This window comes from Prunus persica, chromosome G1 (genome assembly GCF_000346465.2).
Source record: "Prunus persica cultivar Lovell chromosome G1, Prunus_persica_NCBIv2, whole genome shotgun sequence".
Classification (NCBI taxonomy): domain Eukaryota; kingdom Viridiplantae; phylum Streptophyta; class Magnoliopsida; order Rosales; family Rosaceae; genus Prunus; species Prunus persica.
Genome location: NC_034009.1, coordinates 37,387,087 through 37,413,449, shown reverse-complemented (window position 1 = coordinate 37,413,449; position 26,363 = coordinate 37,387,087). Strand labels below are relative to the sequence as shown.

The 26,363-nt window shown below is 37.2% G+C and overlaps 5 protein-coding genes across 12 annotated transcripts; 4 read left to right on the top strand and 1 right to left on the bottom strand.

Moving 5' to 3' along the window:
• On the bottom strand, positions 388-7,259 carry LOC18793525. Of its 6 annotated transcripts, XM_007225383.2 has the most exons (10): positions 6,184-7,242; positions 4,515-5,675; positions 3,180-4,337; positions 2,967-3,008; positions 2,671-2,747; positions 1,762-1,846; positions 1,572-1,655; positions 1,358-1,459; positions 1,177-1,275; positions 388-971 (listed from the first exon to the last, which is right to left on the bottom strand). In XM_007225383.2, the coding sequence occupies exons 1-10, from the start codon at positions 6,937-6,939 to the stop codon at positions 855-857; spliced, it is 3,681 nt and encodes a 1,226-aa protein (XP_007225445.1). In that variant the 5' UTR covers positions 6,940-7,242; the 3' UTR covers positions 388-854. The 6 variants fall into 6 exon arrangements, 4 of the variants coding, with proteins under 4 accessions (XP_007225445.1, XP_020411095.1, XP_020411096.1 ...); XM_020555506.1 differs by lacking the exons at positions 388-971; positions 1,177-1,275; positions 1,358-1,459 and having other exon boundaries at positions 2,708-2,747; positions 6,184-7,256; XR_002269834.1 differs by lacking the exons at positions 388-971; positions 1,177-1,275; positions 1,358-1,459; positions 1,572-1,655 and having other exon boundaries at positions 1,794-1,846; positions 2,708-2,747; positions 3,236-4,337; positions 6,184-7,259.
• On the top strand, positions 8,144-25,241 carry LOC18793531 (patatin-like protein 2). 3 transcript variants are annotated; one of them, XM_020554701.1, is made up of 8 exons: positions 8,144-8,249; positions 23,023-23,213; positions 23,350-23,531; positions 23,632-23,821; positions 23,958-24,119; positions 24,245-24,547; positions 24,704-24,876; positions 24,967-25,241. In XM_020554701.1, the coding sequence occupies exons 2-8, from the start codon at positions 23,079-23,081 to the stop codon at positions 25,052-25,054; spliced, it is 1,233 nt and encodes a 410-aa protein (XP_020410290.1). In that variant the 5' UTR covers positions 8,144-8,249; positions 23,023-23,078; the 3' UTR covers positions 25,055-25,241. The 3 variants fall into 3 exon arrangements, with proteins under 3 accessions (XP_020410290.1, XP_007222710.1, XP_020410291.1); XM_007222648.2 differs by lacking the exon at positions 8,144-8,249 and having other exon boundaries at positions 22,970-23,213; XM_020554702.1 differs by lacking the exon at positions 8,144-8,249 and having other exon boundaries at positions 23,121-23,213; positions 23,402-23,531.
• On the top strand, positions 8,238-10,477 carry LOC18790943 (patatin-like protein 2). The gene is made up of 7 exons (XM_020554703.1): positions 8,238-8,386; positions 8,510-8,691; positions 8,778-8,967; positions 9,060-9,221; positions 9,453-9,755; positions 9,864-10,036; positions 10,145-10,477. Exons 1-7 carry the CDS (start codon positions 8,255-8,257, stop codon positions 10,221-10,223), a joined length of 1,221 nt encoding a protein of 406 aa, XP_020410292.1. The 5' UTR covers positions 8,238-8,254; the 3' UTR covers positions 10,224-10,477.
• LOC18793002 (patatin-like protein 2) lies at positions 12,822-15,512 on the top strand. The gene is made up of 7 exons (XM_007224472.2): positions 12,822-12,989; positions 13,135-13,316; positions 13,789-13,966; positions 14,050-14,211; positions 14,440-14,745; positions 14,881-15,053; positions 15,154-15,512. The coding sequence occupies exons 1-7, from the start codon at positions 12,849-12,851 to the stop codon at positions 15,209-15,211; spliced, it is 1,200 nt and encodes a 399-aa protein (XP_007224534.1). The 5' UTR covers positions 12,822-12,848; the 3' UTR covers positions 15,212-15,512.
• LOC18789191 (patatin-like protein 2) lies at positions 18,018-20,433 on the top strand. The gene is made up of 7 exons (XM_007226593.2): positions 18,018-18,250; positions 18,656-18,837; positions 18,952-19,141; positions 19,228-19,389; positions 19,500-19,802; positions 19,897-20,069; positions 20,178-20,433. The coding sequence occupies exons 1-7, from the start codon at positions 18,116-18,118 to the stop codon at positions 20,254-20,256; spliced, it is 1,224 nt and encodes a 407-aa protein (XP_007226655.1). The 5' UTR covers positions 18,018-18,115; the 3' UTR covers positions 20,257-20,433.

Here is a 26,363-nt window from a genome sequence, read left to right as displayed (position 1 = left end):
AAAAAATTTAGCATTTTTCTGTTTAATACTTGTATTATACACGTACGTATATATTTTTTAATAATATTTTTGTTTTTTGTACACGTCTTAAAAACTCATTAAAATACACATTTTAAGATGCAAACATACAATACACATATTGTACACGTACCTAATGTACTAAACTCTTGCAAACCACAGTTAAAACATTTCTTTCTTTTTTAAATGTTTGGTGCTTAAATATATATGATCCACCAAATTATCCCGAAGGACTCTACTTTCTTTGAAATTTTTTTTTATCTGACTTGTTTTTATAAAATATATTGCCTTTTGAGTACCAACTACTTTTTTTTTTCACTGTTTGAGCTATTCATCCTTCTTTCCATAACTTATAGTAATTTAGGGTAATTTACAATAAAAATTGTTCACTAGTATAACAATTTGAGAGTACATACATGATGATACAACATCTTTGTCATGAAGCTAGCTACTCTACAAAGTATATTAACAATGTAAAATGAGTACACCAAGAATAATGGTTAAAGATTGACAACTTGTGAAGGTGGAGATTCTGGATGATAATGTACAAAAGAATCCGCCCTATCTGCTTCTGTTGGATGACAATTGACAATTCTAGTGTACATAAACAACTCCGCTAATTGATCAAAGCGGGTTAGAATGGTTTCTGATATACAGAATGCCTGGCTAACTCTCACATGTCAAAAATATGCTTTTAGTTCTGTTTCTACCCAGGTGCGACTCGGTGTGGCGACACCTGACCAGACCCACATTCGATACAAAAAAACACCGGTGAGGTCTGGTTTCGGAATTTGGATGATTCTTGAACACAATTTCTGAGGCATGCTTTCTTTACACTATTGTCTCTTGTATTTGGCTTTCAGCTTCCACAAGAACCCTAGTATCTCTGTATACGAGGGATCAGTGCGGCTGAGTGGTTTGCAAGAGTTTATATGATCCGTTGAGTCTAATACCTGTTCCAAAATTACAAAATTAACGACAAAAATGAAACAGACATGTAGAATATGGAACAGTTACTGTTGGAAGAAAGTTAGTCTATACACCTAAACTAATCTCATTCATGTCTCATTTCAATGCTTTAGCTCATTATACATAATTTTTCGGAAAATGATCTCATCTTTTTTGAAGTGATTTATAGTTGTCCACAATCATACTTACAACGAGTTCACCGAATCCGGGATATGCTGATTCAATTGGTACAATTTCCATTCGGAAGGCCCATCCTCCATAACCTTCAACAATTGGAGTTACCTTGGTCTGCAAAAAGAGTTACTGCCTAATTATCAAGCTCACAAAGACACACATTGACACAAAGCACAGCTACATTACTTTGGACTACCTCACAGAAACTGAGGACATCAAGCAGCCCCTTCTTGTGAAGGAGGCGGATATAGTCATTAAGCTCTACTAATCTTGGAGACCCACTTCTTAGCTCTCCTATCTGAGAAACATCAACAAGCAATTAACATTAATACGATAAGAATTGCAGGTTGTAAATATTGAGAACCAACGATTTGGTTAAAACTTCTTGGTTGTAAAGATCATGTACTAACAGTTGGTGCTGGACGAAACACCAGTCCCATCCTCCAAGGCATGTCTGCAAGTTTGCTTCCAAAATGTGGGCAGCTATAGAAAACCTGAAACCAGCATAAAACACCAGAGTTATTATATAAAAATGATAGTTAATAAGCAAGAAAAGAACTGCAGAGTAAGTGAAATATTTAATTATATAGTGTCACTTACAACTCCTTTGGTGTTTTTCACAAGGTTATCGAGATTATCTGATTTTGCTTTGTGCAGCATCTGCTTAACAACCAGACCTCCCATGCTGCAAAGAAGAGAAAGCTGGTACATTATTGCATTAAAATATAACTCCCTATAAAATAAATTCTCTAAAAACTTAGTAATAAAAAAGATGCTGTGAACTATAAACAAACTTCAAGTCATGTTTCCTCCATACCCTTTTTAACAAAAAATAAAAAATAAAAAATCAAAACCCGACACCTGCTCAACTTTTGACCACCTTGTATAATCTACTCATGAAACTCATAGCTAGAGAATAAATGCCAGTTCAAATTCCCAACCCCTTGCGAATGGCTACCATAAAATAACTAATCCCAGCCCCATTACATAAAAGGGTCACATAGTATGGCAAACAAATAATAGAATAAATTGGAGAACATCTTGAAGGATGAACTGCCGACGCCTATCTGAAAGCAAGACCAAGCACATAGTAGAGCATGCCAAAATAAAGAATAATATTGTGTTATTTACGGCAATAAACTTTGAAGGGGAGAAATGGAAGACAATTGTAAAAGATTATATCCTTGGATTGTAAGACTCTGTAGCATGCATAACTGCATTTGGTGTTTGCCGGAAAGCTTATTTAAAATTAAAATATTTCCAGCAGCACCTGCTTCTTTTAGTTTTCATTTTTTTGGGGATAGCGAAAAACTTTATCTCAGACATCCTTAAATCAGTCAAAGGCTAGAACCCAAAACTGAAAAGAAGATGCAACAGATTCATGAAAAGACGAGTATCATCTAAACCACATACAAAACTGAAAAAATATGATGACCAATGTATGAGAAAACCAAAATTGACACACAAGCAGCGACAGGTTCATGCACGCACAAGCAACACTTTACAGACCTGTGAGTCACGAAAACAACAGGGCGATTCCCAATACCTGCAGAAACAAGCTTCTCTAACAGCATCGAGCTAACTTCCTGCACAATTTAAAAACAAAACATGATAATGGGAAATTGCAAAAGCCGAATAACATCTACACCAGTTGATTACTATTGTTGACCCATCCATATATGATTGCCCAAAATTAACTTGTAGCATAAAACCATACAAATGAATAAACTCCTTAACTCCTAGGAATGAACAGAATGCCATTAACACCTTATAGAAATCCTCAATTGTCAGCCAAAAGCACTGACCTGAAGAGGCAGGCTAGCGCCAGACCATTGTGTTAGATTTGTCTGCATAAAACATTCAAACTAAGAGTTAGATGCCAATGAGGGGACCAGCCTACAAAAGAAACAAAAACCATTGGACCTTCCAAGGGATAGGATGAAGTGTATGGGGAGGCAACCAGTCATTTTAAATTCTTAGAAAACAAAACATTTTATACAACTATCACCAGAACAAACCTTGTACTTAAGGCTAAACATACGAGCTTGAGGGAAGTCAGCTGAAAGCCATTCACCTGGCCAGAATGTTCCAAGCTTTCCTGCTTCCTGATCAATCTTCTCTACTAAGCCAGATTTAGTGGATGACTTATCCTCGGAGATGCGCCAAGTCTTATATGGCCCTCCACGGAGGCCATGGACAAAAACAACATCCAGAAGAGGAGGCTCCCTTGTGCCTGCACCACTGTGAGATGCATCCACAGAACTGGATATGTTAACATCATTTGAAAATCTGGGGACAGACCTATCCTCACTGTCAAGAGAACTAGCTTCATCCGAAGAGGATGCATCCATTTGAACAGTGTGTTGATCGTTATTTTCAGGACAAGTCCAATGGGGTAGTTCAGGATTAATTAAAAATATCATGTCATCATACCGGGGACAATTTTTGTTTCCATTTGCAATACCGGCATCAGGAATGTCATCATTTGCAGAATCTCTATTAATTTGGCGACCACAAAATAAATTTATAAGTGTTGCTCTAGCATAACTTTGTGTTTTGAGATCACTGCAACCTGAGATCTCACCGTTAGCACAATCCTCAAGCCATTTACACCAAGTTTCATCTGCTATGATGATTTTCTGGACTTTCGGAAGTTGAGAGAGGATAGTTAACAGCCTAGCTGCATGCCTGCGGATGTGAGCTGTAGGTGGAACCCGGACACTAGATGGATCATTACTTTCTGAAATAGATGATTCTCCAGGAACATTTGAGGGTCGCTCTTGTGCCTCAAGCGTCTTAGAAGCATCATACACTTCTATGGCAGCAAGTTTCTCATAATCATCACGTAACAAAAACCGTCTCAACAAACATAAAACCCCAAAATCTGTTATTTTCTCCTGACATAAAGAATCATCAGCACAAACTTCAGTCAGTGCTTTGATTCCCTTCAGGGTTGCCTTTGCAGAATCTGCCACATTAACCTTAGGCACACTATCTTTCTTTAGAGTTTTAAATGTCCCAGAAAAAGGTTCCATGGAAAGAAGATCTGCCAGTGGAAATGTATCAACAGAATTGGTGGTTGTTCCAAGCGCATTTCCTGCTAGATTAACAACAGCTGCCACTAACTGGTTAGTACTCTGCGAAGCGGAAAGCATGTTCGCCTGATCAATTTGAGTCTGCAAAAGTTACTTAGCCTCGTGAATTGTGGAAAAGAAATTAATGTCAACTGCACATTCTAAACGCAACTAGAAGGAAGATATTAGACTTGGAATGGTGTAAGGATAAAGAAAAATTGGATACAACATTCTAAAAGGTACAAAAGAATAATGGGAAAGGGAAAAAAGTATCCTGACCTTCACTTTGACAGAACTAGGCTGAGTGGTTCCTTTAGTTGATGATGCCTTTTTGGAAGCCATAATTTCTGTAAGCAGAATAGCTAACCATCCTTGAGAAATCGGTACAGAATATGGTCCATAGTCTTCGAGAATGCGAGAAAGGATTCTTATAGCTGACAAACGTATAGTGTCAGAGGACGATTTTCCAAAAACCCAAGGTAGCAATACAGCAGACCACCTTTGACCCTCTTCAAGAGGTAAATTCAAGTCCCCAGTACAAAGCAATTCCAATGCTTTTGCTAATGTTTCTTGCACATGATTATGCTTCATAGTTCGCTTAGCAGTGTCTCTCAATGGATGAAGACCCTTTTCCATAACTATCTTTTGTGCTCCCGGGCTTTTCTCAACAGAAACCAAGAATGCTGACAAAGCCACCCGAGCCAAAGGAATGTCTTCATTTTTAGTTGCCTGAGATGCAGTAGAAAGAAGACTGGAACTCCAATCAGAAACAGAATCACTCAAAGGTAGATTCTGATCCTCTAATAGCAAGCGAGCCACCAAACTCCCATGCCATTTTACTGATCTCTCAGGCGCCATTAAAGCAGTCATGACAGCTTGCCCATCTGCATCCAATTCCTGTATGCGTGATCTATTCACATCTGATGCCATCGCCCAGTTAGCCAATGCCCATGCAGCAAAAGGAACAGCAACATGTTGACAATTCAAATCATCCCAGAGCCCAGGAACAACAGCAGAAGACAAATTGCTTTGTGCTAGTGAACTGTCATGCTTATTTTGCAGGAGAAGACTTTGTGTAGTAAGCCTTGTTAATCCCAAATCACTAGTATCAGAACTCCCCAGCTTCACAACGGGATGTGTTCTTGATAGGCCTAAAACTGATGTACCCCCAAGAACCTTAATACCAATCCCTTTTATTCCACTGTCACCGTCTTCATCATCTTCATTTTCATGTGACTCATCCAAACACATGCCACCGTCTTCAATAACTTCAATGGCAGCTGCTATATCCCGTGTTTCAGCATTCCCTGACAGGGATGGCTTAAAAGACACCTTTTCTATACTATCACAGTTGGATGTGACGATATCCATAATGGCAGCTACAAGCATGCTCCTGCCTTTCAAATTTTCAGAAACATCGAGTGAACTATGTCTTGAACGCTGCTCCCATAGAAATTCCATTGGTTAATGGTAAAACAAGACCAAATGCATCAACAAACTCAGTTGTGAAGCTTGAATGATGTTAAAAGAAAAATAAATAAAAATCATAGCCATACTCATTGGAAATTGCCTCAGAGCATATTTATATCTAAAGCATACGAATTGTCTTTATCACCATGAAAACAAACTCAATGGAAAAAACGCAAATGCTAAAATCAAAGCCTTATAGGTTCAGTTGTGAAGCTTGAATGATGGTAAAAGGAAGGAAAAAAAAAAAAAGCCATATTCATTGGAAATTGCCTCAGAGCAAGTTTCTATCTAAAGCATACGAATTGTCTTTATCACCTTGAAAACAAACTCAACGGCAAAAACGCAAACGCAAAAATCAACGCTTTATAGGTTCAGTGCGAATTTTCCCTAATCCCAATAATTCAACTCTCCAATATTCAGTTAATTGATTGTCCATAACTTGCAAATGAAATTCCAGAGACGAACCGAGAAAGCTCACCTTTTTAGACGGCTGAGGCTGGCACGAGAAAATGAACCTCAAGAGATTAGGAACAGCGCCAGGCCTGCCGAGCACGGCTGGGGACACATTAGGATCGGCGATCAAGAAGGCGAGAGCCCTGGCCGACTCGGCCTGGGTCCCACACCCATCTCTCGGGACCGCCACCGACTCGAGCAGCCAATCAACAACGGCGCCACCTCCAGCCCCAACAATGGCGGCCCTGCGGCTGGCATTGGCAGCGGCGATGTCCGCAAGGAGAGCTGCAACACGAAGCTCGAAGCCAGAGCGGACCTCGTGGTTGGCAGAGGACAAGACGGAGCTGAGAGAGTGCCAGAGGACGGAGGCGGCGACGCCCGTCTGTTTGGCGTGATGGAGAAGTCTTCTGAAGGACTCGGTGGATTTGAGGACGGCGTGTCGGAGGCTGTCGTAGAGAGGGTTGGACGGCTTGTCGTCGGAGTCGGTGGCGACGACGACGTACGAGGCGATCAGGGCGGAGGCAAATGTGGCGGAGAGGGCGATGGTGGCGGTGCGAGGGAGAGTTGAGGCGTTGGGGAGAGGAGAGAGAGGGTTTAAGCGGCGGTGGAGGATTGGCAGTGGCTGTGTGACTTGATTGGAATTTTGGAGATTGTTGAGGGGTTCGTTGGGGTTTCCGGAAGCGGAAGAGGAAAATGAAGGGCCATGATTATGGCGACGACGGTGATGAGGGAAGAGGTAGTGGCAGTAGCGACGGGTTCTGTAACAGAGGCGGAGGATCATTTTGGAATTGTGGATTGGGGATTCTGGGGAATGTTTAGGTCTGTATGGGGGAAAAGAAAAGAAAAGAAAAAAAAAATCAAGAGAAAAAAAGATTGAAGAGAAGAGTGAAGCTGGGAGGAGGGGGGCTTTCCATGGCGGGAGGAAATTTGGCGATTTATACGGAAAGTGTGAGTATAAAAAAGGAGTTGGGAGACGGTAAGAAGGGTCTACAAATGACGAATTTCTTGGGGGATATACGAACCTCTACCTCAATTAACGGTATGGGCCTCAAAATTGGGCCTCAAAAAATTAGGCCTCAAAATTGGGCCTGGTCTAGGCCCAGCCCAGTTGAGTGAAGAACCTGTGCACGTTTTTGGCTGGTAGATGGAGCCTGGCCTGGCCTGGCCCAGTTTCGACAATATCGCTGACCGTAGCAAAATTTTACGCCCCAAGTTTATGGTCCCCAAGTAATTGAATGTTGGTAACAGAAAGAGAGAGAGAGAGAGAGAGAGAGAGTCGGGGAATTTTATGTATATATTTACTGGCAGAAGAATAGTTTGTGATGTATCAAACCCTTTGCGGTTCAAGTAAGCTTGATCGACCAAGTCATATTAAAATTGGACAAGTTCTGTTGTGGATCATGTGTAAGAAGAAGTTGTGACATGGCGATCAATGGGTCAAGCGGATTGTTGAATTGGCTTTTGGCATATATATGACCAATTGGTTGACGAAAAGAATACTCAAGAGATTTGTATTTCTATCTTTTTGTTTGTGTTGTTGAATGAATAAAAAAAGGCGGCACGATTCAATGATTATTTTCCCTGCCGATAATTGGAAATCACAATATTCTATAATTTTTTAATTAAAGTCATTTGTTGAATTTCGCTTCAGTTTCATGTTTATCCGTTGTTATATTAATTTAATGGTCCCAAATCTCTACCCAAGTCAATATCTCATGCAGAAAGAACTCTTCATAATACGCAAGAGCCTCAAGGATACAGGAGCTGAATTTTCTTGTGTTACACATGCCTATATACAAAGTCTGATTAGAACTAAATTAATTATGATTAACACGGTTGATTAGCTGAGCTGACGGATCATCATCGATTCATCTTCAACGTTATGGACTTCTGTTGTTTCCTGGAAGATGCGTAATTATGCACCAGCAAGTTAAGTATTAGAGGCTATAAATAGCAACACTAAATCTCCAAAAGGGGAACTCAGAACCAACCCAACAACTACCTATTCTTTGATTTGTTCTCTTAAGTCTTCTCATTAGCTTACAAACTTCATCCATCAGAAACCTCTCTTTCTCTCTCTCTCTCTCTCTCATCTCATGGAAAGAACCGACAGTATCGTAGTTCCCCCAAGATATGGAAAGATGATCACAATTCTCAGCATCGATGGCGGCGGCATAAGAGGGCTTATCCCCGCAACCATCCTCTCTTTCCTCGAATCCGAACTTCAGGTATTATATTATTCTTCATTTTTTCAGGTTTAGTGTCACTTCTCTTCAGTTTGTTCGAAGATGTCTAAAACTCAAATCTCTTTTCCTTCAGGTATTTATATTAATGTTTTTTATGTTTTGCAGAAGCTGGACGGTGAGGATGCAAGAATCGCCGACTACTTTGATGTGGTTGCAGGAACAAGCACAGGTGGTCTTGTGACGGCCATGCTCACAACCCCAAATGAGAATGACCGCCCACTGTTTTCTGCCAAAGATATTAGCGACTTTTACATGAATCACTGCCCTAAAATCTTCCCCCAAAAGAAGTACGTACTAATCCATAATTAATAAATATGTGGATATATATTTTTCACAGTATAAATAACTTTTGCTTCAATGTTCTGGACGACAGGTTTCCTTTGTTTCGTTATACTAGAAAGATCATCAAAGCTCTGGGAGGACCAAAATACGATGGCAAGTATCTACATGGCTTGATTAGGCAAAAACTGGGCGACACAAAGATGGACCAAACATTGACTAATGTTGTCATTCCCACATTTGACATCAAGAATCTCCAGCCCACTGTCTTCTCCAGCTTTAGGGTACTTCATCACTTCTTCATCATGTCTAATTATAAATAATTAAGAAAATTACCTATATAATAATCTAACATGTGCTCTATTTGGTTGACCAGGTAAGGCATAAGCCAAGCTACAATGCCTTGCTCTCTGACGTATGCATTGGAACCTCAGCAGCACCAACTTTTCTTCCAGCTCACTATTTTGAAACCAAGGACGAATTTGGACAAACTAGAGAATTTAACCTCATAGATGGTGGCGTGGCTGCAAATAATCCAGTACGTATTATAAATAAATGATCCATTAATACTAATATTAATGTACTAATAGTATATATTATCTTCTCGTGCTATCAGACTGTTAATTTGAACCATTTTGAATGTGAAGTTCAGATTTGTAGTCTAACAACGCAACATATACAAACGAGTAATTAAATAGTAGGGAAAGAGAATATTTTACTATATATATCCAGTAAACTTGATGTTAAACACGTTTGCCTGCCCTCGCAGACTTTACTTGCTATTTGTGAAGTAACAAACGAAATAAAGAAGGCGAATCCGGACTTCTTTCCTGTGAAACCAGTGGACTATGGACGATTTCTGGTGATATCATTAGGAACTGGCACATCAAAAGCTGAACTGAAATACAATTCACATACTGCAGCCAAATGGGGCCTCTTGAACTGGTTAACCAGCGGTGGCACCACCCCAATCATCAACGTGTTCAGTCAAGCAAGTGCCGATATGGTTGATCTTCACCTTTCTGGAGTTTTCCAAGCCCTCCACTCAGAGGATTACTATCTTCGAATTCAGGTACTATTTAATGAAAAAGAAAAACATCTTATTTAAGGATGGTAATCTAATTTCTTATGATAATTAGATTAGGGTTACATATTTATATTGACTTGTATGTGTACGCAGGATGACACGCTTCGTGGGACGGTGTCTTCTGTGGATGTAGCCACAAAGAAGAACTTGTCCCGTCTTGTCACAGTTGGAGAAGGCCTATTGAAAGAACGAGTTTCCAGGGTTAATTTGGACAGTGGCAGGTTTGAGGCTTCTGATCGTGAGACGAATGAAGAGGCTCTTAGAAGGTATATATATATATATCACACACTTATATAAATCCACATGCATAATGTATATAGACATAATAATTAATTAATGGAAAGGTTTAACTTTAACTTAATTATAATTTGCAGGGTTGCAAAACTACTCTCTGAGGAGAAGCGTCTTCGCCAAGAAACGTTGAATAATGGGCTTGCTTCAAGCTCCCACTGATATATATACATATACAAAACAACTATTGATTCTTTCATTTAGAATCGTTTGGAAAATTGTAAATTGTTGTAAGGTCAGGTGTATGGGGGCAAAATGATCCCATCATACCTTGATCTCCCTTCTTTTAATATTGTGTGTGTTTGAATAAATCCCAGGTGGGATATCAATGTGGATAGATGTATACATATACATTCTTTCTTTCAAATTCTTTTGGTTGTGGGAACATCAATAAAAACATTTTATTTTGTTATTATTGTTATTATCTCTACACCATCCTTAATCGTTTAAAGTATATAAATGAAGGAATAAAGAGTTTGTAATTCAAGTCGTTAAGAATAGTTATCCACACACACCAATGTCCTGTATTCGAATCTTTGCTACCAGTTAATTTTTTTTTTTTGGTCAAAAAATCTTCCCTCCCCATTATTGTTTGTATAATAAAAAGTTAGAAAAAAAAAAAAGGAGTTGTAAGATGGTAAGAGTCTACAAATGATAAATTTACCTTGTGTTGAATGATAAAGGGTTTGGACTTGGGATGGGAATTTTCTTAGTCAAAGTCCTGTGCATGGTAGTTCCAGCGCAGTAATCTTGGTCCAATTAACTCAACACAAAGTTATCGAAACAAAATTGTTCACATATTTTTAGAAGTTTTTCGAATAATTAATAAAGAAAAGAAGGTTTAAAGACTACTTCAGGAGTATAACCCAGAACAATCTAGGGCAAGGATGATGTGGCATTGTCTTCTTCATCAAGCTGAAGGAGGATGATCATTTCGTCATGAATTAATCTCTTCGCTTGATCGGTGCTTTTTCTGGAGTTAAATATTATTAAGTGGTAAAATATGGCGGCATGACAGAAACAGAAAGTTTATGTAAAATCCCATGAGGGTTTTGAAGCTTGAACTGGTTCTAAAATGTACGAGATATACAAGTTACAACAACACATAATCCAAATTCCAAGTGCCACAAAAAACCTATAAATTAATACTCATTTTCTGGACGTTTCATTCATCATTTATATTTTATTCTTGGCGATTAGCTAACCGTACACGGTGGCATGCAATCTTATCTCCAAAAGAAAAACTCTTCAAAAGTTCAGAAAATAAGAAACATTCTCAAATATTATGAAGTCAACTTTCATTTTGGTCAATTTAGTTTGTCATGATTTAACCCTATTTATTTTACTAATGCACTTTGCCATATTTTTCATGAAAATTTGAATGTGAAAGGCATGTTTTGGTGTTTTTACACTCAAGAAGTACTGCAATTTATCCTCACATATGTCACTCGTGAGCTAATTGTGTAAATAAAATTTGACAAAATTAAGTCATTGTGTATGAATTGCAACAATTAGTGAACTACATGTGGGTAAAATCACAACAACTAAAAGCACGCATATGGACTAAATTACTTCCCTCAAGCTCAAGGGCGGATTCATACTTGGGTTAGAGTGGGCTAGTCTAACCTAGTGCCTAGTGTTGATTTTGGAGAGAGACAAATTAGGTTTAGTTGTGTAAGCTCTATTCAGAAAAATTAAATAATAGCCCATCATTTTCTAGAAAGCAGCCCATATCTACAGCCAAATACTTTAATACTTCAATTACTAAATTTTTTTCTCTCTCCCCTCTTTGGTTTATTTAGCTTTTAATTTGGCTCAAATAATGTTTATATTTATTGATGTTGCTTCTTTTGGAAATATTGAAATATGGACTCTCCTTAACTAAACCACTCCGTTGAACCAAAGTCCTCGAGCTTCAAATTGTTCTTTGCCTAAACCACTTCACTGACCCAAACCACTCTGCTTGCTCAAATAATGTTTAATGAATTCTGAAAATAGTTTTTAATTTGAAGGAAATATACTGGTCAAAAAGTATACCACTTTCATTAATATGAAGGAAATATTGCTTTTGATATTTATATTTGTTTAAAAATAGGGTTTATAATTGATCTCAACAAAAAAAAAAAAAAAAAAAAAAGAAGAAGCTCACCCCCGTAAATATTCCTAGGTCGGCCATTGCTCAAGCTACATGGACTTATTTATCATCATCACTTATTCTCATTTGGAGGAGAACAAATAAACCTAATTAAGTTTCAAAAGGAAAATTAAAATGCTCATCATCATTAATTTTTGGAGATGCCACACACTACTTGTCTGAAAATCTAGGTTTCAAACAATGATCAAAACCCCCACACTGCCAATCACTTTAGCTAGGTACCGAAATCCAGATTACATGAGCAAATGCTCATGTGTGATCACCAAATTTTTCTTACCTACAATTCTCATGGTTTCACCTACAATTCTTGCATGGGGTGGTGCCAAAAGTTGCCATCTTTTCTCTGCCAAACGAAGAGCACTCACCACTTGAGGAAATGGCACTCTAGAGTTGTTATCGTCAATGGCGCAATATTTCCAATTGTGCACGCATCATTTGTTCACATTTCATGTCCAAGCTAGAACCCACTATTCATATAGGTCATATTTAGAATGATTAGTCCCACTAATCCAGAGGGACTAATCCAGATTGTCGGTTCCTCTTTTCCATGGAGTAATATATATACAGATAGAATGTCTCAACAATTAACAATTATTTAATATATTTCCATAGTTCTTGCGCATTAAAAACCAATGGAGGTGGAAAGAACAAAGTTAGGAACCCTAAAAGCTCCTACTCATGGAAAGTTCATTACAGTTCTCAGCATTGATGGAGGTGGAATTAGAGGAATTATTCCAGGAATTATAGTTGCCTTCTTAGAGTCCGAGTTACAGGTTATACAATTCTCGTACACTCATGCTTATATATATATATATATATATATAATGTTAAAATTACAGTAATTAATTAGAGATCAATTTTTACTTGAGAATTTAAGATGCAATTTTCGTTAAATTTTCATGGTGTCCATGCGTGCAGAAGCTAGATGGTGAGGAAGCAAGAGTTGCAGATTACTTCGATGTAGTTGCAGGGACCAGCACAGGTGGTCTGTTGACCATCATGCTAACTGCACCCAATGACAACAATCGCCCTATGTATGCTGCCAAAGATATAAAGTCCTTCTATTTTGATAACGGCCCTAAAATTTTTCCTCAAGGGAGGTAATATATAATTGACTTAACAAATCTTTTTTTAGTTCTTTGTCATTTATAATCACACACTTTAATCATAATATAATTCAGCTTTTGATCGATGCATGATGTGGGTTATACCAGCTGATTGTACTTACCCTTTTGTACCCGAATTCGAATCCTGATGTTCATAGCACCAATACCATGTTCAGCTCATGAACACTATCCCAAAAGCCCAAGCCTGTATGTATAGAACAAACGGACTGGGTCGTATTATCATATGTAACAACATGAGCCCAAGCAACTAGTTAACAAATTAACTAACAATTGATAATTGGATCTTTAAATCACATATTATGCAGACACTAATGACGAATGTGGTGCTTGGAGTATCACAAATATAGCATCGGCATTCAGAAAAATGTGTTAATTTACTATCATTTATATCCGAAATAGTGTTGATTATTGTCTTACATACTCTTATGTTCTGCATAAGCAACAGTTGGCCACTTGCCAAAATGATCAAAGCAGTGCTTGGACCAAGGTACGATGGCAAGTATCTCCATAATCTCCTTAAGCAAAAACTGGGAAACACAAGATGTCAACAAACATTGACCAACGTTGTAATCCCAACTTTTGACATCAAGCGACTCCAGCCCACCATCTTCTCCAGCTTTGAGGTTGATCAAACAAATTTTTTATGTCTGAAATTTCTCAAAATTAAGGGCAATATATATTGTACTTAATTAGTACTTGGTTTTAGGTGAAGAGCAAGCCACACCTCAATGCCTTACTGTCAGATATAGGTATTGGAACTTCCGCTGCCCCAACTTATTTTCCTGCCCACTATTTTGAAACCAAAGACTCTGCAGGAAAGGTGGAAAATTTCAATCTTGTTGATGGTGGTGTAGCTGCTAACAATCCGGTGAATATAAATTTGATGATCGTGTTGGGTTTGGTAACGGGTATCATAATCTACACTATCTGATACGTTATCGAATATTGATTAAGCATCAACAAAATATCGGCACAACATGGATAGTGTAGCAAATTGATACCCTATACTAAACAATCTTTTTCCTTTTTGGGTGTTTATTTTTTTGGTCCTACAACTATAGTAATGCTGTGTTCAATTATTGTGATCAACACCCAGACTTTAATTGCTATTGGAGAAGTGACAAAAGAGATTCACAGGAAAAACCCAGATTTCAATTCTATAAAAGCAGCTGATCATTATGGTAGACTACTGGTACTATCACTGGGAACAGGTTCTCCTAAAGTTGAAGAGAAGTACACTGCAAATGAAGCATCCAGATGGGGAGTGTTTGGTTGGTTAGTAAGTGACCATTCTACCCCATTAGTTGATGCCTTCACTCAAGCAAGTGCAGATTTAGTAGACTTTCATATGTCTGTGGTTTTCAAAAGCCTGGAATCCGAAAAAAATTACCTTCGAATTCAGGTATTCGTCAACATTGCTCGATCGGTCTCATAACCATTTGGTGCCTTAATTTTATTATATGTATGTTGTTATGTAGTCCATCTGGAAAATGAAATTGCTGAAAACTAAGTACATTTAGTCTTGGTTAAATTGCAGGATGATACATTGAAAGGGACAGTGTCCTCTGTTGATAATTCCACGAAGGAGAATCTGGAAAATCTTGCAAAGATTGGAGAAGAGTTGCTGAAGAAACCGGTGTCAAATGTGAATTTAGAGACGGGTAGTTTTGGACCGTCGAAATGTGAGACCAATGAACAGGCTCTTACAAGGTGTGAAATTATATATTCTAGCTTAGCTTGTCAATTAAACCCTTCTTATGGCTTCTGTCACATAATAACACAGAACAGTTTTTCTTTAACCCGTATGCAGGTTTGCAAAGCTGCTCTCTCAAGAGAAGCACCTTCGTGATCAAGCCTCATCATCTTAGAACCCCGTGCCAAATATTTGTGACGCAGTTTGAGATTTTCAGTGTTTTTTTTCTCTTCCTTTGTTGAAGCAATAAAGTCTGCTTGAGACTTGTAGGTTGTATCCAGATAGAATTTGTCCAAATTTGAAGTCATCCCTCTAAAAGTATTTAATCATTTTGTATGCCAGGGGAACTTTCATAGGGTAAAGGTTTTGGATTCTGTATGTTATAATTAGTAACATTCCTGGGTGGTTGAAACTTTGTTTTCTCATATCTGGCCAGAATAAAAGTAATTAAATAAATTTTACAATTCTGTTGATAATCGTTTTATATAGTCAATCTCCTGCACGTTTAACATTTTCTACTTTCGTGGGTTGTACGGACCTTGTTGGAAATTCTACTTTTGAATACAACTTGCAGTTCAAGTTAATGAAGACTGGTCCTTTAATGATTTTCTTCTATGGCTGCCATTTAAGCAAGAGTTAACTTCAATCAATACTATTTTTTAGTAGTATTTTATTTCTCAAAATCAGAAGAATGTAAAAGCTAAAAGTTGAAGTTGTGATTTTTAGTATCGCATGAACGCAATGGAATATGTCACCAACTTGTGATGTGATCAAGAGCCTCAGCAGGGGCTGCTAGTTCGATTGCTTTATCACTTGAACAAAAAGGAAAAAGAATAAGGTTTTTTAATCAACAAAACTAATTGTCGAACATTTAGCATATTGGCCTGGAAATGCTTATAATACAGTTCTGCAGAATTGACTTCTGACTTCGATCCTTCGATTACAGCTGTGCGGTACACAAGTTTCCTAAACATGACATCAAGCTGGAGAATAAAAAGTCTGTTGCAGATTCTTATGAAATTTTGCATTTCTGAGTTATTTTCTCTCAACTCAGTCATGATGCATGGTGAAAGTCTGGACATCAAACTAACTGGTGTGTATAAGCTCTAAGAAAGACAATGGAAAATTCACTTTCAGTGTAGATTGATCTTCAAATTATAGGCATATCATTCTTATATCTTCAGGTCGCCTCAGGGAACGTAATTAAGATTTGAGCTGTTTTCATATGGGGAAAATCCGATGAAAAGTACAAAAACTTGAATGAGACTTAATGCAGAAAAGAATTCTTCATTACGTAGGTAACAGTTTTTCAATACAATTGATCAGGAGCAGAAGAAGGATTACATCACTTCTGGATAAGATTAGAAATGGAGTTAATTCTTAATTGAGATTAGGAGCTGAGCTGGAGGATTAGCTTCAGCTAACCTCTGGAAGCATAGGCTTCTGTAGAGAGTCTGTTCTTCAATGCTGACGTCCTGCTGTCATGATGGTTACCTCAGCTCTCTGAGTTAGTTTGCTTACAAAAACCATGCTCATTTAAAATTATAAGTAAAGGGAGGTGGGAAGAAATGAAAACATACAAAAATCCCAATTTATATCTAGGGAAAATCTGTTTAGTGCAGTGAAAAATTCAGAAAATGAAGCAAAATGTTTTTCTTTTCTCTATTTACAGAATACTGTGTAATTGGAGATGATGTCCTGATGTTGTCCGCAATTATTATTGTGTGGTTGAGTGTAAGACAGGTACTAAAACATAATGTCCACCCTAATCAAGGTACAGGAAAAACTACCGCCATAGAATTATATGATTAAAATTATGAGCATTTGCTTGATGCAGTGTACCATACATCTCTTATCATCATGCATGTTGAAGTTATGTGCAGACATAGTTTAATTGAATGGTAGTGTAACATCCCACATCGACCAACGGAAAGGGGGTGATGTGCCTTATATGTACATGCCCACTTCCATCTAGCACGAGGCCTTTTGGGAGCTCACTGGCTTCAGAGTCATGGGAACTCCGAAGTTAATCGAGTTGGGACTAGAGCAATCCTAGGATGGGTGACCGACTGAGAAGTTGCTCGTGAGTTCTCAGAAACAAAACCGTGAGGGCAGAGAGGGAGGGCCCAAAGCGGACAATATCGTGCTACGGCCGAGCCGATCCCGGGGTGTGATAGGTAGAGCATTCAATTTTTGATTTTGTGCAAGTACTTAGGATTTGTTATCCTAATTGACCTTCTTGGAATCCGTAAATTGAATAAAATCGACTGAAATGAGAATCATTCTCCATTCCATCTTTTTTTAATCGCACGTCGTAAACAGATACAATAAAATTCCTGCTATCATATCGTTGATCATTGCCGCCTTTTACGAATCAAAGCATTTGCAACGCGTTATATAATTTAAATTTCTGCTAATCCTTGAATGCAGCACTAGTACAAAAGAACCTGATATTAATTAATTATAATCAAAAGCAGGACTAGTTGCTTGATAGAGGTTACTTTAGAGGTTAGGCAGTTCATGAGCAATGCAGGGTTTGACCTAACAAGCTGTTTCCTGTGCATTTGCTAACCTCAATTGTTTCACCTAATCATTCTCACCTACAAGTCTCACGAGGTCTCACCTACAATTCTAGAATTAATTCTCACACATTTGTCTTGTCCATGGCATAGCTTGAGGAGCAATGAACATGTTTGCTGCAGAAGCAGGGCACTGTTGGACTGTACATGATAATTTTAATAATTATATGTCATTTCCTTGCTTAGAAAACATGCCCTCCAACTTGAGCCATATCCAGAAAACATACCAACCGGGTCAAAACTTTGAATCACATTCATCCTTTGACATTGTGCTTTATTCAATCACTTTTTTGGGGGGCATAATCCATTGACTTGGTTGAATCCTGGAAAATGTGCGTGCAATAGGAATCTATAAATACCTCTACTTCTCTCAAAGGAGAACTCACCAAAGAACTCTAGCAAGCTATTGTCTAAATCCCTCTCCTAATTAACTTCAGACTCTCTTTCTCTCTAGCTCTCTCTATCTCTATATAGCAAGAACTCAAACTCTCAAGTCTCTCATGGAAAGAACCAAAAGTATACCCCTGCAGCCTCCAACTTATGGAAACCTAATCACTGTTCTAAGCATTGACGGGGGTGGAATAAGAGGGCTTATCCCAGGAACTATCCTTGCTTTCCTAGAATCCGAGCTTCAGGTAGAATAAGAATTTTACTTAGGTTATCTTTGTGTGGGAGTATACATGGTTTATGACTTCTATTTCACAATGTATAGATTCATTTGCGAAGTATGCATCCGGCACTGCTATAGTTTTTGGGGATACATAATTAACCTCATGTTTTTTATTCCAAGTCTGCATCACACTACATAAAATGCAAGACTTCTCCATCGACCGTTACCAATTAATTTTGGGTTGGATGCTCAAAGCTTTAAAAGCTCGTATACATAAATATTTATCTTCTTCTCCTTGGCATGTGCATGCATGCACATATACATGTATAGGATATTCACATGTCCAAAATCTGTCTTATAAATACTCTCTAACTTTTTACCACAGCTAAACTGTTGCTAAAGGATACTAATGTTATTGATCATGTTGTAGAAGCTGGATGGTGAGGATGCAAGACTGGCAGATTATTTTGATGTGATTGCAGGAACAAGTACAGGTGGTCTTGTGACTGCCATGCTCACAGCCCCGGATGAGAACAACCGTCCTCTGTTCGCTGCCAATGATATTAAGGAATTCTACCTTAATGAGTGCCCTAAAATCTTCCCCCAGAATACGTAATGTTTAATTACATAACTTTAATTTGCAGATTGCTACATTTTTGGATGTAAATACTTTCTATGTATATATATATAGTAAACTAAATACAAGCTTAATGTTTTAAACAACAGGTGTCCGTTGTTTCCTCATGTTACAAAGATTATCAAAGCTCTAACAGGACCAAAATACAACGGGAAGTATCTACATAGCCTGGTGAGGCAAAAACTGGGTGACAAAAAACTGCACCAAACATTGACTAACGTTGTGATTCCTACATTTGACATAAGGAATCTCCAGCCAACAATTTTTTCCAGCTTTGAGGTTCACCTTCTGCTATTCACTTCTTTCTTCCTCAAGTTCATCTTTTCCAGCAAACATTGACTTATCATATATATGTGGTTTTTCAGGTGAACCATAAGCCATGCTTTGATGCCTTACTCTCCGACATATGCATTGGAACCTCAGCAGCACCAACTTATCTTCCAGCTCATTATTTCGAAACCAAGGACGGTGAAGGAAACGTTAAAGAATTTAACCTTATCGATGGTGGAGTGGCTGCAAATAATCCGGTACATAATATAAAACAACCGAATATTGAATATTGAATATTAAATGTTAAATTCTTTTTTAAAAAAAATCCGGTTCAGAAAAATAACTTCAAGATGTGTCCTTGTTTCAGACTTTGCTTGCTATTGGTGAAGTGACAAAGGCAATAATCAAGGGGAGCTCCGACTTCTTCCCTATAAAACCTATGGACTACGGCCGATTTCTGGTGATATCATTAGGAACTGGCTCACCAAAAGATGAGGTGAAGTACAATGCACATGATGCAGCTAAATGGGGCATGTTGAATTGGTTAACCAGCGGTGGTTCCACCCCAATCATTAATGTTTTCAGCTACAGTAGCGCAGATATGGTTGATCTTAACCTTTCTGTGGTTTTCCAAGCCCTTCACTCCGAGAAAAACTACCTTCGAATTCAGGTATACTTATTTTAATCAATTCTCTCAATTTGATTAATAACATGCAAAAACAAATATATTAACACAGGCACATTTAAAAAAAAAATACCCGCAGGATGACAAGCTACAAGGGGATGTAGCTTCTGTGGATGTAGCAACAGAGAAGAATTTGGACAGTCTTGTGAAAGTCGGTGAAGGCCTATTGAAACAGCCAGTTTCCAGGGTTAATTTGGAGACAGGCAAATTTGAGGCTTGTAATCATGAAACTAATGAAGAGGCTCTTACAAGGTATGCCTCATATATTAACTGCCAATATTATTATTATTCCATAATCTATGTGCTAATATTTTTCTCTAGTAATTCATCCAAAAATTAAAATCTGTAACTTACTTGCAGGTTTGCAAAACTACTCTCCGAAGAGAAGTGGCTTCGTCTTGCAAGGTCTCCCCAGGGACATACTCCAAAACCCAACTGATCGATCATACACATATTATGTTCACAGCTCGTGATGAATTCTTTCATTTATTATTGTTCAAGTAGTAAATTAAAATTGTAATTTTTGAGGTATCTGAATAAATCCCAGGTGGGTTGGGATATCAATGTAACAGTTGTACTCATTCTTCTCTATCAATGAAATTTAAGAATTGCAATTTGCAAGCAAGAACTATGCACGTGGCCAAATTTTATATATTATCAGCAACTCTGTTTATGATTAAATTATTATTAAACTGTATTTAGTATAAACCAATTAAATTTAACCTTTTTTGCAGAAAAGAAAACTATGCACGTGTTATTGTGACCTTTCGACAAAATGGCTATGCACATATCACCAACTCTTTGGATTAGAGATAGTGATGTTAGCTTTAAGAGCTGAATTTTCGTGTTTGGCATTTTGTTGCTGCTTGGTTTTTCTTATAAGATAAAAAGTTTTAGGAGCTTTTCTCTGTATAGAGGGAAATGTTGCATTATTAGCACAGAAAATAGACATATATCACTATTATTGGAAAAGTTAAGTCCAGAGGTTAAGTGTAATTTTGTATTAGTCAAGTTGGAATGTGACTCTTACCAACAAGTCCACGGACAAAAAGGGTGCAGGTAAAGTTTGTGAAAATGAAGGCCACCATCTATCTTGGCCTCTAAGGCATATAGAATTCATTGATAAACTTAAACAATACAATTTCACATGGGCGGTACCGGGCTTTGAACTGGTTTTAAGTGTAATAATTATCTCCTTGAGCACAGCCAAAAGGTTGAAGATTTAAGCATTAGTATCAAACATACCAATTCAATTGCTTCATCACTTAAAGACAGAACGGTGGACAGAATTGTAATCGTCAAACATTGAACATGGACTAGGGATGGCTTTCACTGAATTAGATCAACATAAATGCATGGACTGAATTCTATAATTTCATGCGTCGTCTGGTGCGTTCTCCTTGTTTTTTTTTTTTTTTGTCTAAATATGATATCACCACCAGTACTAATTAAAGAGTATTACAGAAACAGCAGTATCGTGAGGAGCAGAGTACTAGTTGAAGCTTATCCTCAAGCTCAGCCTCTAAACTAATTAACTGTTCTTAAAAGTTTGTTACATCAGTTAGTTTTAAGAGAGGCATCAGTCTTATCAATTGATACATTTTATTGCAGCTGCTCTTTACATCAAGAGGAGTCTTTTATCAGTTTTTCTTCATTGAATGGGAAAACCCTCTTGCAGTTTCACTGATATGTCATAGTTTCATCTTGTTACACTTTTTTGCTTCATTATATGGCTGGAGAGTAGATAGCAACAAGCAACTTAGGGAATATAATGCTAAAAAGTGTATATATATATATATATATACACTTGCTAAAAGACAACAGAAAACTACAAACTTAAATGCTGGAGAAATTTTGCAGACTCATTGGTTTGATGAACAGACTGTAATCTTGTGATTTTTACATCCTTTAAATCTCCCCGAAGAAATAGTCATAGTGATCATCTGCTCCTCAATCTTTTATACAATCCAACTCAGTAAAGTGAGTATACAAATATATACACACTAGATGTATGTATTTGTGCACGTATGCTTTACAAAACATTGAAAATTCTACCACAATGAACATGTTATTTGGAATTGAGGACTTAAATTAAAGTAATAAATTTTAGGAAGGTTTCCACTACCATTTAAACAAATAATAATGGATTATCTGGAATCAGGATTTCAGCAAATTTAAGAAAAAGAATGGATAAGTCACTTTTCACTTGCAGCTAACTTTAGGTATTGTATGGGGGAAAGTGGGAACAGATGAATGACAGTAAATTATACAGAAATTCAATTTATATTCAAAGGGAAGCGTTTACTAAGCTTTGTACCACATGGTAAAACAGAAACCAAAAGGTTTTCCTCTTCCTTATTGACAGTAGCATTTTATTGTACAATGATTGATGACTGTGCTGTTAAAGTGTACAACTGCTAATAAGACAACATGTTACCCCCTAAATCAAAGTCCACGAACAACATATGACGATAGAACTTGATTAAATTTTGCAGCATCCCTTTATCATCCTATTGAAGTCAAATGCAGGCAAAATTGAATGGAAGACCATTTTCCATCACACTGGCAACTTGTGGCCTCCTGATTGCCTTTCTAATCTTACTGCTAATGTTCATTGCCGCCTTATACGAATCAACTCTTAACACGTAAAGATTTAATCCTTTGACAAGGAATCTTAAATATCATAATGTCCCTTCATTGTATGTAGCCGCACAGAAGAACTTGAAATTTATAATAAGCTAAAGTATTGGCTGCATGCTTGATAGAGGTGCTTTAAGGGTAGGAAATTCATGGCCGTCCTCAGTGGGGATTGGCCTAACCAGCATCATGTTAATTAGCCTCCAAGATGGCTTCACATTGTCACCTACAAGTCTCATGAAGTCTCACCTACAATTCTACAATTAGAGGAACCATAATTAACCATTTTCCTGTAGAAAGGTGCTAATGTTTGACTAGAAATGAACATTTCCATTCTCAGTCTACATGCTGTCCAACTTGAACCATATCCAATAAACTACAAAGGATTAAAAAATTTGAATCACATTCATACCCATCGACATTGTACTTTTCTTAACACTTTTTTGGGTACATGTATGCATAATCCAATGACTTGGCTATAAATACCCCTGTAGTACTTCTGTCAAAGGGTAACTTACCAAAGAACTCTATCTATATATTTATCTAAACCCTCTTCTAGAATTCAGACTCTCTCTCTCTCTCTCTCTCTCTCTCTCTCTCTTATATAGCAGCAGCTCAAGTCTCATGAACAGAAGCAAGAGTATACCTTTGCAGGCCCCAACCTATGGAAACCTCATCACCGTTTTAAGCATCGATGGGGGTGGAATAAGAGGGCTTATCCCTGGAACCATCCTTGGTTACCTTGAAGCTGAGCTTCAGGTAGACTATTCAATCCTTATGTCCTCTGCATATGCATTCACATATAATGTCTTCGATCGATAATTCCATGTCAAATAACATTGTTTCTAAGATATTAGTGTCATATAAGTACTCAAAATGTTTGATCATGTTGCAGAAACTGGATGGTGAAGATGCAAGAATCGCTGACTATTTCGATGTGATTGCAGGAACAAGCACTGGTGGCCTTGTAACTGCCATGCTTGCAACCCCAGACGAGAACAACCGCCCTGTGTTTGCTGCCAAAGATATTAAGGACTTCTACCTTACTCACTGCCCCAAAATCTTCCCCCAGAAACAGTAATGTTTACATGTTAAATGCCAAATTTTTGTTAAATATTACAGAACATGTTTTTGTTAAAATAGATTCTAATATAAGCACTAATTTTTTAAACAACAGCTGTCCAATATTTCCTTATACTACAAAGATTATCAAAGCTCTAGCAGGACCAAAATACGATGGGAAGTATTTGCATGACTTGGTTGGGCAGAAACTTGGTGACAAAAAACTGCACCAGACATTAACTAACGTTGTCATTCCAACATTTGACATAAAGCAGCTCCAACCAACAATCTTTTCCAGCTATGAGGTTGCCCCCTTACTTTGAATTTAACCCATCATATCACTTCTGGCTTAATTTTCTTGATCACCAGTTTAATGTGACTTTTACTGTTTGTTATTTGATAATTACTCTGTTTACATTATGTGCTTTTCTTGGGGGTTAGGTGAAACATAAGCCAGGCTTCGATGCTAAACTCTCAGACATATGCATTGCAACCTCAGCAGCACCTACTTATCTCCCAGCCCATTATTTTGAAACCATGGACCCAGAAGGGAATGTAAGAGAATTTAACCTCATCGATGGTGGTGTGGCTGCAAATAATCCGGTACATATTTTTGCACATCTTCTAACAAAGTTTATAAAAGAAAAATATCACTCGACCACTAGCTAGTTGGTTTTCAAATAACTCTATGTTAGGGTAAATTGATTATATTTTTGCTCTTATTTCAGACTTTACTTGCTATTGGTGAAGTGACAAAGACAATAATCAAGGGGAGCTCAGATTTTTTCCCTATAAAGCCCATGGACTATGCAAGGTTTCTAGTGATATCATTAGGAACAGGCTCAGCAAAAGCTGAGTTCAAATACCATGCACTTTCTGCAGCCAAGTGGGGCTTGTTAGATTGGTTAACCAGCGGTGGTGGAACCCCAATAATTGATGTTTTCAGTCAATCAAGTGCTGATATGGTCGATTATCACCTTTCTGTTGTTTTCCAAGCCCTCCACTCAGAAAATAATTACCTTCGAATTCAGGTAATTAATCCAATTCATCACTCATTGTTCGGACCACATTTACTGATCACGTTACTGGCTACTCTTTAATAAACTATATGAGTTCGAATCAGCTGTACTCAGTAAATGTGTTACAAATCGTATTATTATTTATCTTATTAACCCAAATTAATGCAGGATGACACGTTAACCGGGCATGTATCTTCTGTGGACATAGCCGATAAGAAGAATTTGGATGATCTTCTGATAGTTGGTGAAGGCTTGTTGAAAAAACCAGTTTCCAGGGTTAATTTGGAGACTGGCAGGGTAGAGCCTTCAAAACATGAGTCTAATGAAGAGGCTCTCACAAGGTAATAAAACCAACAAAATATTCATTTCCAAAATTTATGTGTTCAATTTTTGCAATCTGTAATAATAGAAAGTTGTAATTAACTGTGCAGGTTTGCAAAACTATTATCGGAAGAGAAGTGGCTTCGCCTTGCAAGGTCACCCCACGGACATACTCCAAAACCAAAACCCAACTACTGACTCTTTTGTTTTGCCATTAAGTTTTTTGCTTTTTGTTTTTTGTATTGAATTTTGGTGTTAATTAATTTGAGGGAAAATTTGTTGTAATAAATGATAATCATAATCAACACTATGATTATTAATTCATTTATTTTCTGTTTTACTTATTGGGAATAGATAGCCATAAATGATAATGCGCGTCGTTATCCATTTTAGTCCAAATTTAAACTTCAAAATAAAACAAAAGTTGCTGGTCCAAAAAATATATTTTTAATCTTGTTTTCTTTTTATAAAGAAAGCAATGAATTTTATTAATAAAAACAAGAATACACGGTGGTGCCGACATATATAAAGTTGCCTCGTTAAAACTCTTTCTATATATAAAAGGCGATTTCTATATATATATATATACAGTTTTGATTTTTTGGACTACAGGGATCTAAGAGATTTGTGGTCACTCATCGTTGGATGTAAATTCAACGGTTCACTCACTTTTACACTCCCGTTAAGAAATTTTTTTGAACCATTAGATTAATATCCAACGGTGGGTGACCACAATATATATATATTATATATGAAAACAAGGTTATTTAGTCATATACCCATTATTAGCACAAAACTATTAAACCCTACACTATTTTTTGGAGTTGGATTTTTTGTAATTTAATTGGGCCAGCTTTCATTGCCATTGATGCCCTATTGAGTATTTTGGGTTTTTTTGGAGTTTGGTTTGTTTAAGACATCAATGGCAATTTTGTAATTTAAAAAAAATTAAAAGACTTTTTGTTATGTTATAAATGGGCTTTAGATATGTTTCTAAAGTTCATTTCATATAAAGTTTTTTTATAATTTGGACTCCTATATTGAGTATAATAATGAATCTCCCCATACTCAATTAGCATCTCATTTTATGGTTTATTTTATGCCCTGACCAGTCGCGAATAAAATTCAATCCTGAAAGAAAGGGTTTGAAAATTCTTGTGAAGTAGATATTGAAAGCAGTTGGAGGGAGCATGCATATTGACCATTTGGTCATTTTTGTTTTGTGGTCTGAGTCTGAGACCCAGAAACCATGAATTTTTTTCTTCCAGTTAATAGTCAACTTGGATTATGATTGTTACCAACAAGTCCACTTAATCATTGTTTAAATTATCAAATAGAGACTTTTTAATTAATTTATTTGTCTCTGTTCATATGGACCCGTCAAAAGATTGACTTTCTTTTCTTTTTTTGGTATTTTTTTTCTTTTTTTGGTTTTTTGTTGTAAATAAGTGTGGCAAGGAACCAAACCAAAGAAACAAAACACACAAAAAAGCTGAGAAAAAGGAAA

Bases quoted from the DNA above. Each gene is read 5' to 3' on its own strand.
- LOC18793525 (XM_007225383.2), bottom strand. From the start codon at position 6,939: ATGATCCTCCGCCTCTGTTACAGAACCCGTCGCTACTGCCACTACCTC. The intron at 1,656-1,761 runs GTAAGTGACACT...TGCTGGTTTCAG, and splicing joins TGAAAAACACCAAAGGAGTT to GTTTTCTATAGCTGCCCACA. The intron at 1,276-1,357 runs GTAGTCCAAAGT...CTCTTTTTGCAG, and splicing joins ATGTCCTCAGTTTCTGTGAG to ACCAAGGTAACTCCAATTGT.
- LOC18790943 (XM_020554703.1), top strand. From the start codon at position 8,255: ATGGAAAGAACCGACAGTATCGTAGTTCCCCCAAGATATGGAAAGATG. The intron at 8,387-8,509 runs GTATTATATTAT...TATGTTTTGCAG, and splicing joins TCCTCGAATCCGAACTTCAG to AAGCTGGACGGTGAGGATGC. The intron at 8,968-9,059 runs GTACTTCATCAC...TTGGTTGACCAG, and splicing joins CTGTCTTCTCCAGCTTTAGG to GTAAGGCATAAGCCAAGCTA.
- LOC18793002 (XM_007224472.2), top strand. From the start codon at position 12,849: ATGGAGGTGGAAAGAACAAAGTTAGGAACCCTAAAAGCTCCTACTCAT. The intron at 12,990-13,134 runs GTTATACAATTC...CCATGCGTGCAG, and splicing joins TCTTAGAGTCCGAGTTACAG to AAGCTAGATGGTGAGGAAGC. The intron at 15,054-15,153 runs GTGTGAAATTAT...ACCCGTATGCAG, and splicing joins AATGAACAGGCTCTTACAAG to GTTTGCAAAGCTGCTCTCTC.
- LOC18789191 (XM_007226593.2), top strand. From the start codon at position 18,116: ATGGAAAGAACCAAAAGTATACCCCTGCAGCCTCCAACTTATGGAAAC. The intron at 19,142-19,227 runs GTTCACCTTCTG...GTGGTTTTTCAG, and splicing joins CAATTTTTTCCAGCTTTGAG to GTGAACCATAAGCCATGCTT. The intron at 19,803-19,896 runs GTATACTTATTT...AAATACCCGCAG, and splicing joins AAAACTACCTTCGAATTCAG to GATGACAAGCTACAAGGGGA.
- LOC18793531 (XM_020554701.1), top strand. From the start codon at position 23,079: ATGAACAGAAGCAAGAGTATACCTTTGCAGGCCCCAACCTATGGAAAC. The intron at 23,214-23,349 runs GTAGACTATTCA...ATCATGTTGCAG, and splicing joins ACCTTGAAGCTGAGCTTCAG to AAACTGGATGGTGAAGATGC. The intron at 23,532-23,631 runs GTAATGTTTACA...TTTAAACAACAG, and splicing joins AAAATCTTCCCCCAGAAACA to CTGTCCAATATTTCCTTATA.